A 14,658-nucleotide genomic window follows, 5' to 3' on the forward strand; every position below is an offset into this window, starting at 1 on the left:
AAAACAGGATGGGGGAAGGAGGAGAAAAAACAAGGAACGAAGGAAGCAACTTTAAAAAAAAACACAGGCAGATTTTGTTGCCCTGCTTTGTGTAACATCTTGCTTGATCCAAGAATTCAGGAGAACACGAGCGCTTGCCCCACCTCCTGGTTGGTCCCCCAAAAAGCATTATTTCCCAGCTGTGGATTCTGCAAAGAACAGATCACTGGTCCAACAGGCTGTTAATGGAGCAAGCAGATCACCAAGGGATCGCAGAATTGTAGAATTGGAAAGGGTCCTGAGGATCATCTAGTCCAACCCCCTGCAAGGCAGGGATGTGCAGCTGTCCCAGACGGGGATCAAACCTGTTACATTTTTCACTCAGCAGTTACAATCCTTATTCTATAATACTAAAGGCTTCCTGGTCACCCAGGTATGTGGGGGCTCCTTCAAATGTAATACAGTTGCTACTCAACAAAGGACTTTTAAGCTCAGCCCAGTCTACTCAGAAGCCAACCCCACTGAATTCAATGGGACCGGCTTCCAGGCTAGGGCTGCCATACGCTGGAAAATTCCTGGACATATCTGGGATTCTTCTATTGGAAATATCGTCCGGGTAGAATTTCCAAAAATCAGTAAAAATGCCTGGGGAAACCTGGGCATATGGCAACCCAAATCGGAAGTAATGATTTCCTTAAAAATAGCTTTTAAAAAATTCATTGGGGGGGTGGATTTTGCAAGAACTTTGCTCCAGAAAAGCTCAACAACCTTTTGAAATATGGCAACCCTGTGAATCCAGGAAAGTGTGTGCAGGATTGCAGCCTAAATGCAGGAATAGCATGGAACCAGTGTGCAGGTAGTCACATGAGCCAGCTGTTACGTGTGCATGTATATCACTGCATAAACACACACTGGGGACACATGTACATTCACACACACACATGCACACACGTGATGGTCTAGACATGGATTGCACAATGCTGTCTGCACAGGAGCCCTTTTGAGACAGGGGTCCTGTCCTGTTTTAACAACTCACACATCTCAATTGTAAAGCACATGAACTGCTTGCCAGGAAATTTGTACATTGCTTGGAACTAAGCTTACTTTATGTGCCCTGAGAACACATGCCTCCTGCATCAGTTATTTTTGTTTAGATACCAATAGACCAGGGGTCAGCAAACCTTTTCAGCAGGGGGCCAATCCACTGTCCCTCAGACCTTGTGGGGGCCGGACTATATTTTTTTTGGGGGGGGATAACGAATTCATATGCCCCACAAATAACTCAGAGATGCATTTTAAATAAAAGCACACATTCTAGTCATGTAAAAACACGCTGATTCCCAGACTATCTGCGGGCTGGATTTATAAGGCGATTGGGCCAGATCCGGCCCCCGGGCCTTAGTTTGCCTACCCATGCAATAGACTAACCATCTTTCCTTTGTTCCTGGTTGCCATACATTTGCTTTGAGCTCTGTCCAATAGACAGCAGTTCTACATTTGCAGAGGCGTAGATGCTTTCAGATTTAAATGAACCATAGCAATGTACTCACTCTATGTTGGATATATAACCATCCTGGGAATATTTGACAGCAGGGGAAAAATATTTTCTAAACAGTAAAAACTAAAAACAATCTCGGATTAGAATTCCAACTCTAATCTCTTTCAGGGATATAATAAACCCATATGGAAGCAGCTTTTTATTTCAAAGTTGTTGTTTCCTTTCCTGCACCAAAGCTACTGTAGAAAATGAGTGAAGAAGCATTTCTTCAAATAATCATACACATATTTATCCTGCTGCTAATATAAAGTGCCTACAAACAGCAAAGAGACATGATAGCAAACATACAGGGTTTTAAAAAAGAAAGAAAGCAGAAGTCCACAGATCACCAACTCAAAAGCATACCTAAGCAGAAGAAATTTGGTCAGCTATAATTAATTTTAAAAAATTGTTCAGTGGAATCATGATCCTTTCAAAACCACACTGTCACCATTGTTCCTGACTGAGATCTGGTCCTCCTTTGCCTCGATCCGATACAAACATGCAACTGTGGGCAGCTCCCTTTAGATAAGCTTGTTTGCAGAGCGGCTTCTGAACAGGTCCACAGTTGCCCAATGGAAAGTTACTCCTTAAAGAAAGAAAAAAACGACTCCCGCTTTCTCGGTGAGGAAATCTTCCCAGAGTCTCCCAGGCCTTCTACACTTGCTTGACGCTGTTCAGCAGGTCTGTGAGCTCACTGATGTACTTGATGGTGTATTTCAGCGTCTGTATCTTCGTGAGAGGCTGACTCCTTTGGCTGTAGACGGGAGGCAGGTAGTTGCGAAGAGTGTGCAGCGCTTCGGCCAAGGTCCTCATCCTCAGCTTCTCCCTTTCGCTGGCCTTTCTCCGGCGCTGAACGGACATCCTGACTTTGGAGCCCTTGGCGAGGGCTTTGCCCTGGCCAGGGCCTGGGAGATAGACAGGAGGAAAGTCCATCAGGTTATAGCTCCTGTTGCTGCTGTCGCTGCTGCTGCTGGCACAGGGCATCTCCATCACAAGGGGACAAGGCGAGGATGTATAGGATTCGAAGGAAGGGGATGGAGAGATGCTCTGGGGAGATGAGCTTTGGCTGAGCTCCAGAGGCCCAGTCTTCCAGTCCCACGAGAAGTAGGAAGAGTTCTCTGACTCCGCGCTCCCTTCCATGCTCACCAAAGCCTGGCCCGATTTGTGGCAAGGGGAAAAGCGGGAGTGATTTCCTGTCAAAGCTGCAAGCAGGGAAAACCTGTGGCCTCCCTGTCTGCGGAGACCCTTTTATGATAGAGGGAGGGGTGGCGTAAGAAGTGACAAAATGGGAAACGGGGAGGGGGGCCAAGGTGTGGGGAGGATTCAAAGGAAGGCAAGTGCCAAAATGGAAAATGAACTCCTGGCGGTGTTACTTTCCTCTCTATGATAATTATCAACCTTTGGCTAAAACCCATTTAAGCTAACAGGCCATAGTGAGAAAGAAAAGTGGTGGTGGTTGAGGGGGAGAGATTATCATCTTGTAGCAAAACCAATTGAGCCTTCTTATCTACATTTAACAGTGTCCTGTGGAATAACTGGCAGTGGGAAAGGAAATATAGAAAACGGGCCGCAGGATCAACACCTAGGTTTCAATTTTATTTGACTGGATTGGATTTAAAGTGGTAATTTGGCTGACAAGGACACAACGACAACAAACTCCTATTACAGACCCTGCCAGTGCTCCTATTTCCTGGTTTAAAGAAGCCATCCCAGTTTCTGATTTGATCCCAGAATGTCCCATTTTTCCTTAAAGGTAAAGGTAAAGGGACCCCTGACCGTTAAGTCCAGTCGTGGACTTTAAGAAAATAGTATATATATTTTAAAAGTGACTATGGTGCTTCATGAAGAATAAATCAGTGTTAGGAATTTATTTTGTAGGGCTAAAAGGTAAAGGTAAAGGACCCCTGACAGTTAAGTCCAGTCGCGAATGACTCTGGGGTTGTGGCGCTCATCTCGCTTTAATGGCCAAGGGAGCTCGGGTTTGTCCACAGACAGCTTCTGGGTCATGTGGCCAGCATGACTAAGCAGCTTCTGGTGAACCAGAGCAGCGCACAGAAACGCTGTTTCCTATCCGCCAGAGTGGTTCCTATTTATCTACTTGCACTTTGACGTGCTTTCAAACTGCTAGGTTGGCAGGAGCAGGGACCAAGCAACGGGAGCTCACCCCATTGCAGGGATTCGAACCGCCAAACTTCTGATCGGCAAGCCCTTGGCTCTATGGTTTAGATCACAGCGCCACCCGCATCCTTCATTTTCCTTAGGATGTCCCTAAGATGTCAGAGCCATCTGAAAGCAGTCCTGTATAGGGAAGGTTTTTAAAAACTGTTTTATTGTGTTTTTATATATGTTGGAAGATGCCCAGAGTGGAATGGTATGTCCCTATTTGGAGAAATGTTGGAGGTTATGCTGTTGAATAAAATATTCCTCGTGGAATTGCTTCCAATAAAATGTGTTCCACTATGTCACACACACACACACACACACACACACACACACACATGCCCCACAAACGCAGAATTGATTCCCCACATTTCACTCCCCAAATATACTAAACTGGGGGGATGGAGAAATGTATTTCAGGTTTTTAGCGTTCGCATTGTCTTCTTTCTGGATCCAAACATTCTAAATGTCCATTACGTTGAACATTCCTTTTAAAAGCACACACCAAAAACAAGCATTAAAAGCCTTCCAAATTATTATAACCCCTATACAGCACTTGAAGCTCCTTGCACAAAACAATATCATAATATGCAAATATATTAGCTTTTAGAGGCAATATTGCCTTTTGCCTACCCACCACCACAGAATAGTACAGATGTTCTACTTAGAATAATTTTCTCATATTGGTCTGAATGGCTTGGTAAAATAATGGAATTCTTTCTGAAGGCATTTCGATCAATCCCATTATCTACATTTAGCAGGAACAGTAGTGTCACATTATTTAGACAGAGCTTGGCTGACTCTTTCTAGCGGATGTAGCATAATGGTTTAGGAGACTACAGGCGCTATCCTTTTTACCTGGGAGTAAGTGCCGCTGAACTCAATGGGGCGTACTTCTGAGTAGACATGCATAGTTCTGTACTATAGGTTGGGAAGTCTCTGGTTGGAATTGTGTCTTTGCTCTGAGCTCACTCAGGGCTTCCATTAACTTTTTTTTTTACAGCTCCCTCATCTGCAATGCAGACATGAGAATAATAACTTACCTACTGGAATTGCTGCAAGGATTTTAGATTATTCATTTATTTGGAATACTTCTACCCTGCTTTAGGGCCCTGAGAGGCTGTCAAAATGAAACCTTGTACAGGAATAAAAATTACGCTGTCTCCATACACACCATGCATTAAAAGCATGCACCCAAGAATCCCGGGAATGCTGAGGTAAACCACAATTCCTGGGTTCTCTGGGGAAAAGTACAGTGGTACCTCGGGTTACATACGCTTCAGGTTACATATGCTTCAGGTTACAGACTCCACTAACCCAGAAATAGTGCTTCAGATTAAGAACTTTGCTTCAGGATGAGAACAGAAATCGTGCTCCAGCGGCGCAGCAACAGCAGGAGGCCCCATTAGCTAAAGCAGTGCTTCAGGTTAAGAACAGTCCTCCGGAACAAATTAAATACTTAACCTGAGGTACCACTGAAATGTGTTCATCCTTGTTCCTCCCTAGTGTCATAGCCAGGCAGCAGTTCCACCTAAAATCCTCAAAAGTAAGGGAAAGAGTCAGCCAGAACTCAGCGAGCTGATTATGGGAAATGTTTATTATGTACTTACATAAGTATTGTAAACAGGTTAATACATTGGCAGGATTTTAAGAGCACTTGTAATTTTAGAAATAATGTAAGAAATTTGAGGTAGGGAAAGAAATGGAGTAGAAATGATGTGCAGTTCAAAAAGAAATTTAAAGAACCCGGGGGGGGGAGGAGTCACGGGATTCGGAGAAGACAATTTTAGGGATTTGATATTGATTTTATGTATATTTTTCTTTGTTTGTGGTTGTCATGTTTGTTGTTGTTTGTTTTTTATTTTTGTTGAAAATTTAATTAAAATATTATTTTTTTAAAAATAGAAGACATCTGAAGGCAGCCCTGTACAGAGAAGTTTTCTTTTTAATGTTTAATGTTTTATTATGCTTTTTTAAATATTTTGGAAGCCTCCCAGAGTGGCTGGGGCAACTCAGTCAGATGGGGGGCGGGTGTAAATAATAAAATTATTATTATTATTTATTATTATTGAATACAATGTTCCTACTTTCATTGGAGAAATGTTGGGGGTCATGTATCCCTTGGACTGCAGGCAGTGGAGGGCAAGAGTTAATTTCAATGGCACAGGCTTCTCAGAACTCCTCTCGAATTGTGATAGCAAGCTATAAGCCAAAATAGATGAACTAATTAAAATCTGCGCATTTGGGGTTGTGGTTATTAAACTTTGATTGCCGTTTTATATGATTGCAGAGACAAAGCGTTCCTGAATTTGTAGGCCACATTTGGCTTTACTAGTGAACATGAAGCAAAATGTACATAGAAAAACCAGCGGAAGAATGTGGAAGCCTGTAATGTCCCCCCAAAAAACATACCTCACATGGAGGAATTGTCCTGATACCTTTTTCTGTTGTGAATGCATGGCACTAGGTGGGCATTAGGTGCTGGCTGAGGGCAAGCTGTGGTTGGTGGGTCAGTGTCTATTCACCCTAATGGCCTGCCTTCACTGATGGTTAGATACACAAATACAGTGGTACCTTGGGTTACATACACTTCAGGTTACAGACTCCACTAACCCAGAACTAGTACCTCAGCTTAAGAACTTTGCTTCAGGATGAGAACAGAAATCGTGCTCCGGCAGCGCGGCAGCAGTGGGAGGCCCCATTAGCTAAAGTGGTGCTTCAGGTTAAGAACAGTTTCAGGTTAAGAACGGACCTCCGGAACGAATTACCGGTAAGTACTTAACCCGAGGTACCACTGTAGTCTAACCTGGTATGAGGCAGTTTCATACTTCCCAAGAAGAAAATTATTATAAATTAATTTGGAGATGGTATTTAACACCAGTCAGATTAAATCAAATAAACAAGGAATATTTGGTGTTATGTTGGACGGGATGCCAGGAAACAGGGAATTATGTTCACATGTGGTGGAGGTGTAAACATGTACATTTTTGGGGGGCAAAGGGTTTTTAAGGAGATAACAGAAACCATTGGGTTGAAGCTTATCGAAAGTCCAGAGGTAGTGTTATTATCAATTTATGGTGGGGTGGAAGGTACACATGCTACAAAGCACTTGCTCACAAATTTATTGACAGCTGCACGAGTTATTATAGCTAAGAAGTGGAAGGGGCAAGCAGAATATACAGTGGTACCTCAGGTTACAGACACTTCAGGTTACAAGTGCTTCAGGTTACAGACTCCACTAACTCAGAAATAGTACCTTGGGTTAAGAACTTTGCTTCAGGATGAGAACAGAAATTGCGTGGCGGTGGTGCGGCAGCAACGGGAGGCTCCATTAGCTAAAGTGGTGCTTCAGGTTAAGAACAGTTTCAGGTTAAGAACGGACCTCCGGAACGAATTAAGTTCTTAACCCGAGGTAACACTGTAAAATGGAAGAATGGTATAAAGAGGTGTGGGATATAGCTATTAATGATAAATTAACATGTGCCATTAAGGTAAGATGGGGAATATGCAGGAGAAATTATTTTGAGGAAACATGGAGGTTGTTTGTAGAATTTGTACTGTTAGAACGGAAAGGGGTCAAACCATTGCAAGAGGTGTTGAAAATTTGGGAGGTTGGATAGTTATAATGGAATGGTCTCGGTGGTGCGGCACACATTTTTATTCTTATTTATTTATGATTATTACTTTGTAAAAAAAAAATAAAGAAAAAGAAAAGAAAAGTGCTTGTGAAAAATGATCTAATACTTGCCATTGTAAATTATGCCACTTGGATCCCTCTTGCGCTTTGTACAGCTCACCACTGAAGTCACTATCACACGATAAAAACATAACATTCTCTTTTTACTATCGTTGTTAGGAAAGAACCAAGAAACAGACTCATTCTGTTTTCCTGTGGCTAAAGAGGTTTTTAATATATAATATCTAGGTAGAATTCATATTTGGGGGGTCTCTAAATTTTCTTCCACCTCATAAAAATTGGGGCAGGAAGGGGAAAGACCTTTTCAGTCACTCAGTAATCTCATAATGTTAAAGGTTTTCGAGCTATGCAGCTCATATCGTAGGCGTGCTCAGTGACACCATAAAATACAAGATTTCCTGCCTGAGTGATAGGTTTTTTTGGGTTTTTTATGACTCCAACAATTTATTCAGTAATTTGAAGCCAAGCAACATTCAATCTTCAGTCGGTCAAGGGAGCCGTGGACTCAAAAAGGTTGAAACCCTGTGCCTTGGACCGATGAATGTCTCAGGGTCATGTGTGAAGGAGCCCCAGAATCTGATTCGCACAACCATGCAGGTTGGGTTTCTTGATCTCACTGGTGTCTTGCAAAGGCGGTGTCCTCTGGTCACACACTAGCAAGATCAGGGCCAATATGCCATATCTGAGAACCTCCCATGTGAACATTTGATCCCCCCAGAAGTGGCAATCTCAACTGACTGAGATGTGACAGCAACTTCCCAATTCATTAAGACAACTGGCCTCTAATCAACTGGCTTCCTAGATGAAAACAGTCTCATGTGCCGAATTTACACCTACTCACCTTTTAAGTACAACTTTTATGACTTGGCATTTTCCAGCTGATATTGAGGAGGGTCTTTTTAATGCCCCTGTTAACAGAAGTTGAAAGGAGATGACGCCGTGTGGTTGGTCTTCTTTAATGTCTGCTTCTCGTTTTAAACTAACGGAAAAGGGTAAGAAATAGTGCAGAGTGCAGGCTTGTTGTTATTATTTGAGCAGAGAAGAGTGAGGTTTCCTTCCTGTCAAAATGTACACTTTTTCCAAGCACAATTTCAACAAAGAAATCCAAAGATGATAAATTGCATCTCTGATTTAAAGACCTATGGTAAATTCAGTATAAACACTAAATCACCAGCTTTCATTGCTTCACAAAATAGCTTCAATTTCCCCCAGTCTTTGAAACACACACTCAGAAGTAAGCCCCACAGAGTTCAGTATGTATTGTACAGTGGTACCTCAGGTTAAGTACTTAATTCGTTCTGGAGGTTCGTTCTTAACCTGAACCTGTTCTTAACCTGAGGTACCACTTTAGTTAATGGGGCCTCCTGCTGCCACCGCGCCACTGGAGCACGATTTCTGTTCTCATCCTGAAGCAAAGTTCTTAACCCGAGGTAATATTTCTGGGTTAGCAGAGTCTGTAACTTGAAGCGTATGTAACCTGAAGCGTATGTAACCCGAGGTACCACTGTATAGAGTTTCAAATGTAGCAATCCTGTCTCCTCACTTGCCTTCACATAACTGGAAAACTTGCTAAAGTGAGCTGATGAATAGTCTGAAATTTTATTTGGTATGAATGGTATGCATAGGTGTCTTTTGATAAGCAAGTTATCATTTCAATTTTTGCACAAATGTAAATAGGATGATGTTATAGGAATTAAAGGTTATGCCGGTACCTCAATACAGATCAGCTTAGATCTAGTTCACATTACCATTTTGTAATGGCAATGTTTAGCTGTTAACTGGCATGTCTGTGTCATCAGAGATCAAACACCCCAGCTTGAAGATTCATATCACTCCCTGTCACCTCAAATGTCCATCCTTTTCATTCCAGCTTTTATTTAATAATAATTATTCTACAGCAATTCTTAGTTTGTATTAAACTCTTTGCAGAGGGTTTAAAGGTAAAGGTAAAAGGACCGCTGGCCATTAGGTCCAGTCGCAGACGACTCTGGGGTTGCAGAGCTCATCTCGCTTTACTGGCCGAGGGAGCCGGCATACAGCTTCCGGGTCATGTGGCCAGCATGACTTAAGCTGCTTCTGGCAAACCAGAGCAGCGCACGGAAATGCCGTTTACCTTCCCGCTGGAGTGGTACCTATTTATCTGCTTGCACTTTGACATGCTTACGAACTGCTAGGTTGGTAGTAGCAGGGACTGAGCAACGGGAGCTCACCCCGTCGCAGGGATTCGAACCACCGACCTTCTGATCGGCAAGCCCTAGGCTCTGTGGTTTAGACCACAGGACTGCAAATTAAAGCCAATTTTCTTATTACATTTAAAACAGGCATTTTAGACTGATTAAGGAAATTGGTAATATTATGGAAAATACATTAATAATACAACCAAGAAAGCCATCCTTAGGGAGACTGAATGAGATACCATACAATGTATTAACCATAGGGCAAGGGCGGGGAATTTGTTGACAGCGGCTCAGCTATTGATATCTAAATATTAAAAGTAACAACAAATCCTTAAGGGAATGGATATGAATGCATAAAATATCATTAAAATGCAGCTCCATTATAGTGGAGTCAGTTTACCTTTTGACCAAATGGTGAGAAAGGATTTGAATGTCCATGGGAGCCAGTTCTTGAAATCCACTCTGCAATTTGCAGGAATTATCGTCGGTGTGGGGGAGCTTTGGTTCCTCCAGATAATAATAATAATAATAATAATAATAATAATAATAATAATAATAATTTATTATTTATACCCCGTCCATCTGGCTGAGTTTCCCCAGCCACTCTGGGCACCTTCCAATCAAGTGTTAAAAACAATACTGCCTTAAATATTAAAAACTTCCCTAAACAGGGCTGCCTTCAGATGTCTTTTAAAAAGAAGATAGCCACTTATTTCCTTCACATTGGAAGGGAGGGTGTTCCACAGGGTGGGCGCCACTACCGAGAAGGCCCTCTGTCTGGTTCCCTGTAACCTCACTTCTCGCAATGAGGGAACCGCCAGAAGGCCCTCGGTGCTGGATCTCAGTGTCCGGGCTGAACGATGTTGCTGAACTACAACTCCCATCATCCCTGGCAGTCGGCCATGTTTTCTGGTGCTTATGGGAGGGGTCATTCAGCAACATCTGGTGGGCCAAAGCTTCCCTTGGATTAATGAGAAACGCCCCCATACAGATCCTACATGCAAGTTTTCCCTGCTGAATGTGCTTGGTGTACAATATGGTGGGAAGTTGCAGTACGAGCAGGAATCTGATCTTCCTTCTTGTCTTTTAGACATAGACTGATGCCTTTGCATACAATATTGCTGTGTTCCACAGTCCTCCCTAATGCAAAAAAATGCCACTATTTTATGCTGATGAGTGTGTACAAAAAACAAACAAAATGCAAGCTCCACTCTCCCCACAACCTCTGGCGGCTACTGCCATATAAATAAGGAATTTGTCTTCCAAAACGTACTCTTCTATTGCCATCAAAAGTTTTTTAGCCTGACATTTCATTTTTATAAAGCGTATGCTCAGAATAACAATCGTCTCCCATTTGTTTTCCTTTCTGCAATCTTGTCAGATGAGGAAGCTACATGACAAGCTGTTCGGGCTTTGTAGAGAAGCAGCTTTCCCAAATCCATCCGTAACTTTTTAAAATGAAAGAATCAGCCTTCCAAAACAGATCTGATAATTATTTTAAAAATGGATTTTCCAAGCATGATCTAGGACATTTCCTCCCCCTCCCAGCCCCCTAAAGTGACGCTGCCTTATGATATACTGTCATTCCAACAGGGGCTTCTGTGGTGTTAGAAAAATCAAGCTTGGTTCGTTCATAAGCCAGAGATTGATCTGCTAAAATTATTTAATGAGTTGACAGCCCCAGTCAAAACATTGTCAGAATCCTTCTCAGAAGATTCTGTAGTGATAGATTTCCAAGGTCAGTTCACAGAAGAGGATAGTGATTGAAAAGACAGATTTCCACACTCAGAACCTCCTGCAATGTCTGCATTGGTTTTGGAATCAGATGGGAGCTTCGAATGCATAAAACAACAACAATGACATCCTTGACCCATCTGCCATACTAGAGGCTGCTGTGATTCCTATAATCCTGGTGCCATTTATCAGGCAGGAGCCTGAATGTACTGCCAAAATCTGGGTTGATACCTGAGTTTTGGTCTCATGCCTAGAGGTTGCACGTGAATGGCTCACTGTGCAGAGAAACCTGGGGCAGTTGCATTTAAATCGGCAGCTCTGTTGCTAATATACCTGGAACTAGATTCAACGCGAAATGCAATTCACTAATGCCCATATTGGCAGCTGTGGGGGAAGACGCAGATGAAAAACAGCTTGGCTCAACTCTAATTTCTTTGACTTGATCTGCCAGGCTCTGCCGCACATATTTATCAGACCATGGCAGGCAATCATAGCTCTCTTATTCACTAAAAGGTTAGAAGTGAAACCACACAGACAGATGCATCAGTCTTCCGGAGATCAAAATTAGTGATGGAAATGTCCTGGAGGCAGAACTGGAAGGGACTTCTGCTAAAAAGTGAAGGAGCTTTGGGTGCTGTGTGACTACATAGGCCAGAAATTGATGCAGAAGGACCATAGGTCTTTCTGCTTTGAATGCCAAAGGTCCCCATGTTTGATCCTTGCGATCTTTTAGTGGAGCTGTGGGAGAGAGCTCTGTCTGAAACCCTTCAGGACCATGGACAGTACATGAAGACAACACTGTACTGATCTGGAAGCATCATTGTCCACACTCAGCATAAGGTGTGGGTAGGCAAACTAAGGCCCGGGGGCCGGATCCGGCCCAATCGCCTTCTAAATCCGGCCAGTGGATGGTCCAGGAATCAGTGTGTTTTTACATGAGTAGAATGTGTCCTTTTATTTAAAATGCATCTCTGGGGTATTTGTGGGACCTACCTGGTGTTTTTACATGAGTGGAATGTGTGCTTTTATTTAAAATGCATCTCTGGGTTATTTGTGGGGCATAGGAATTTGTTCATTTAAAAAAAAAATAGCCCGGCCCCCCACAAGGTCTGAGGGACAGTGCACTGGCCCCCTGCTGAAAAAGTTTGCTGACCCCTGGCATAAGACAACTTTCTATGCACCTAACATGGTTGTCAGGACTGTGTGCCAGGACACAGTTCTGAAGATATTGGATAATCTTACTCTTAATTTATGGGGGAAACAGTTTCTAGTCTAGAACGGTTTTGAAGATATGTTTCAAAATGTGTGGGCAATGCAGGCTGAGATCTCAGAAGCCAGAAGGGTGGCTGGATAAAATTACCAGCAGTTTGACATTGGGGTCCAGTACGCTGTACAGTCTTCCTCTTTTGAGGGACAGATGGGGCTCATCAATCTGGGAAGGTAGCCCGTCTAGGAGAAGGAAAACTCTGACTGTAAACCTCCACTGCCTTGCAGGATAGCTTCAGGAGAAGGAGCAAACCCTATTGAAATCTGGAGTGGAGTCCCTAAGATGGTCAGATAGCATCTTGTATGCCTCCTTCTGGCAACTCCTGTAGTCCAGCTCTGTTTTCCTTTGGACCACATCAGCAAAGCCAAGAGCCCAGGACAACCCAGATGGTAAAGGACCACTGGACAGTTGAGTCCAGTGAAAGGCGACTATGGGGTTGTGGAGCTCATCTCGCATTCAGGCTGAGGGAGCTGGCATTTGTCCACAGACAGCTTTCTGGGTCATGTGGCCAGCATGACTAAACCGCTTCTGGTACAATGGAACACCGTGATGGAAACCAAAGTGCATGGAAATGCCGTTTGCCTTCCCACCGCAGAGGTATCTATTTATCTATTTGTGCTGATGTGCTTTCAAATTGCTAGGTTGGCAGGAGCTGGGACAGAGCAATGGGAGCTCACCCCATTGCACAGATTTGAACTGCCGACTTTCCAATCGGCAAGCCCAAGGGGCTCAGTGGTTTAGACCACAGCACCACCTGTGTCCCAGCCCAGATGACAAGACTAATGATAGCAACTTTCTCTTTCTCCTGCAAATCTCTGCACTACCCAAAAGCCATCACCCAGAGGAAATTCTGAATGTCCTGTATGGGGAACAAAGGACTACGGCAGGAAGGACAATAATCCCCTTTTCCTCATGCTCTCATCCATGTTGAGCTACAGGAGTTCTAGTGTATTATGCCCTATACAGCTCCTTCTCATGCTTAGGAAAACCAAAATAAATTATGCCTCATTGTACACATTGCAGAACAAATTGTGCAATCTAAGTGAATCATATGGGACCTATCTTTCGGAAATATTTCTTAAAAATCTCTTGGAGGGTACACCTTTGGTTTGTACCTTACTGTTGTATTAAACCTTTGTGAACTTTTTTAAAAATAAAAATAGCTACAGTACCATAATGTTAGAATGTGTGGGTTTGTGTTCTGGGCCAGTTTTCCTCCAAACGTTTTGGACTACAACTCCCATCACCCCCAACCAGAATGGCTTATAGTCAGGGATGATGGTGTTGTAGTCCAACCAGGTTTGGAAAAGCATAATTGGCATCACTACTAATCAGCTGCTTTGTTTGCTATAAATCAGACTAAGCTTGCAGCCTTATTACCTGAGAGTAAGCAACATTAATGGGACACGGGTGGCGCTGTGGGTTAAACCACAGAGCCTAGGGCTTGCCGATCAGAAGGTCGGCGGTTTGAATCCCTGCGACGGGGTGCGCTCCCGTTGCTCAGTCCCTGCTCTTGCCAACCTAGCAGTTCAAAAGCACGTCAAAGTGCAAGTAAATAAATAGGTACTGCTCCGGCGGAAAGGTAAACGGCATTTCCGTGCACTGTTCTGGTTCACCAGAAGCGGCTTAGTCATGCTGGCCACATGACCCGGAAGCTGTACGCCGGCTCCCTTGGCCAATAAAGCAAGATGAGCGCCACAACCCCAGAGTCGGCCATGACTGGACCTAATGGTCAGGGGTCCCTTTACCTTTAAGCAACATTAACATACAGAGACTTCCTTCTGAGTATACAGTTGTACTATAAAGCCTACAATCCTCTTCACATAATTAAGTGTTGTTGAGCAAAGAATGACATTTCCAGGTAAATATGGATCTGGATATGGAAGGTTGACCTAGGTTTTCCTTGTTGTTCCTAAGAAGAGCTGATCACTTCACCTGTTGTTTTTTTAAAAACAAAACACCCAAACAGGGATGGAGGCTGGTGGTTAAAAGATCAAAGACTATAAATGTGTCAAACTCTGAAATGCAAATCACCTGCCACAAAGTTGAAGGAGCAATTCCTGCTTTCACACCTTTGTGTCAAAGGCTCCAATTAGGTTGAACT

General features: G+C 43.3%; 1 protein-coding gene and 1 long non-coding RNA gene across 2 annotated transcripts in view; both read right to left on the minus strand.

The window, feature by feature from the left end:
• The window catches only part of LOC128410141 (uncharacterized), a 37,849-nt gene that overhangs the window by 13,399 nt on the left and 9,792 nt on the right, over nt 1-14,658 (minus strand). Inside the window, exon 2 of the long non-coding RNA XR_008329395.1 lies at nt 8,218-8,853. This is a non-coding gene — a long non-coding RNA (uncharacterized LOC128410141). The remainder of the gene's footprint in view (nt 1-8,217; nt 8,854-14,658) is intronic.
• Nucleotides 1,649-3,294, minus strand: MSGN1 (mesogenin 1). Its single transcript, XM_053380932.1, has one exon. The coding sequence runs from the start codon at nt 2,657-2,659 to the stop codon at nt 2,174-2,176; it is 486 nt and encodes a 161-aa protein (XP_053236907.1). The 5' UTR covers nt 2,660-3,294; the 3' UTR covers nt 1,649-2,173.

This window comes from Podarcis raffonei, chromosome 3 (genome assembly GCF_027172205.1).
Source record: "Podarcis raffonei isolate rPodRaf1 chromosome 3, rPodRaf1.pri, whole genome shotgun sequence".
Lineage (NCBI taxonomy): Eukaryota > Metazoa > Chordata > Lepidosauria > Squamata > Lacertidae > Podarcis > Podarcis raffonei.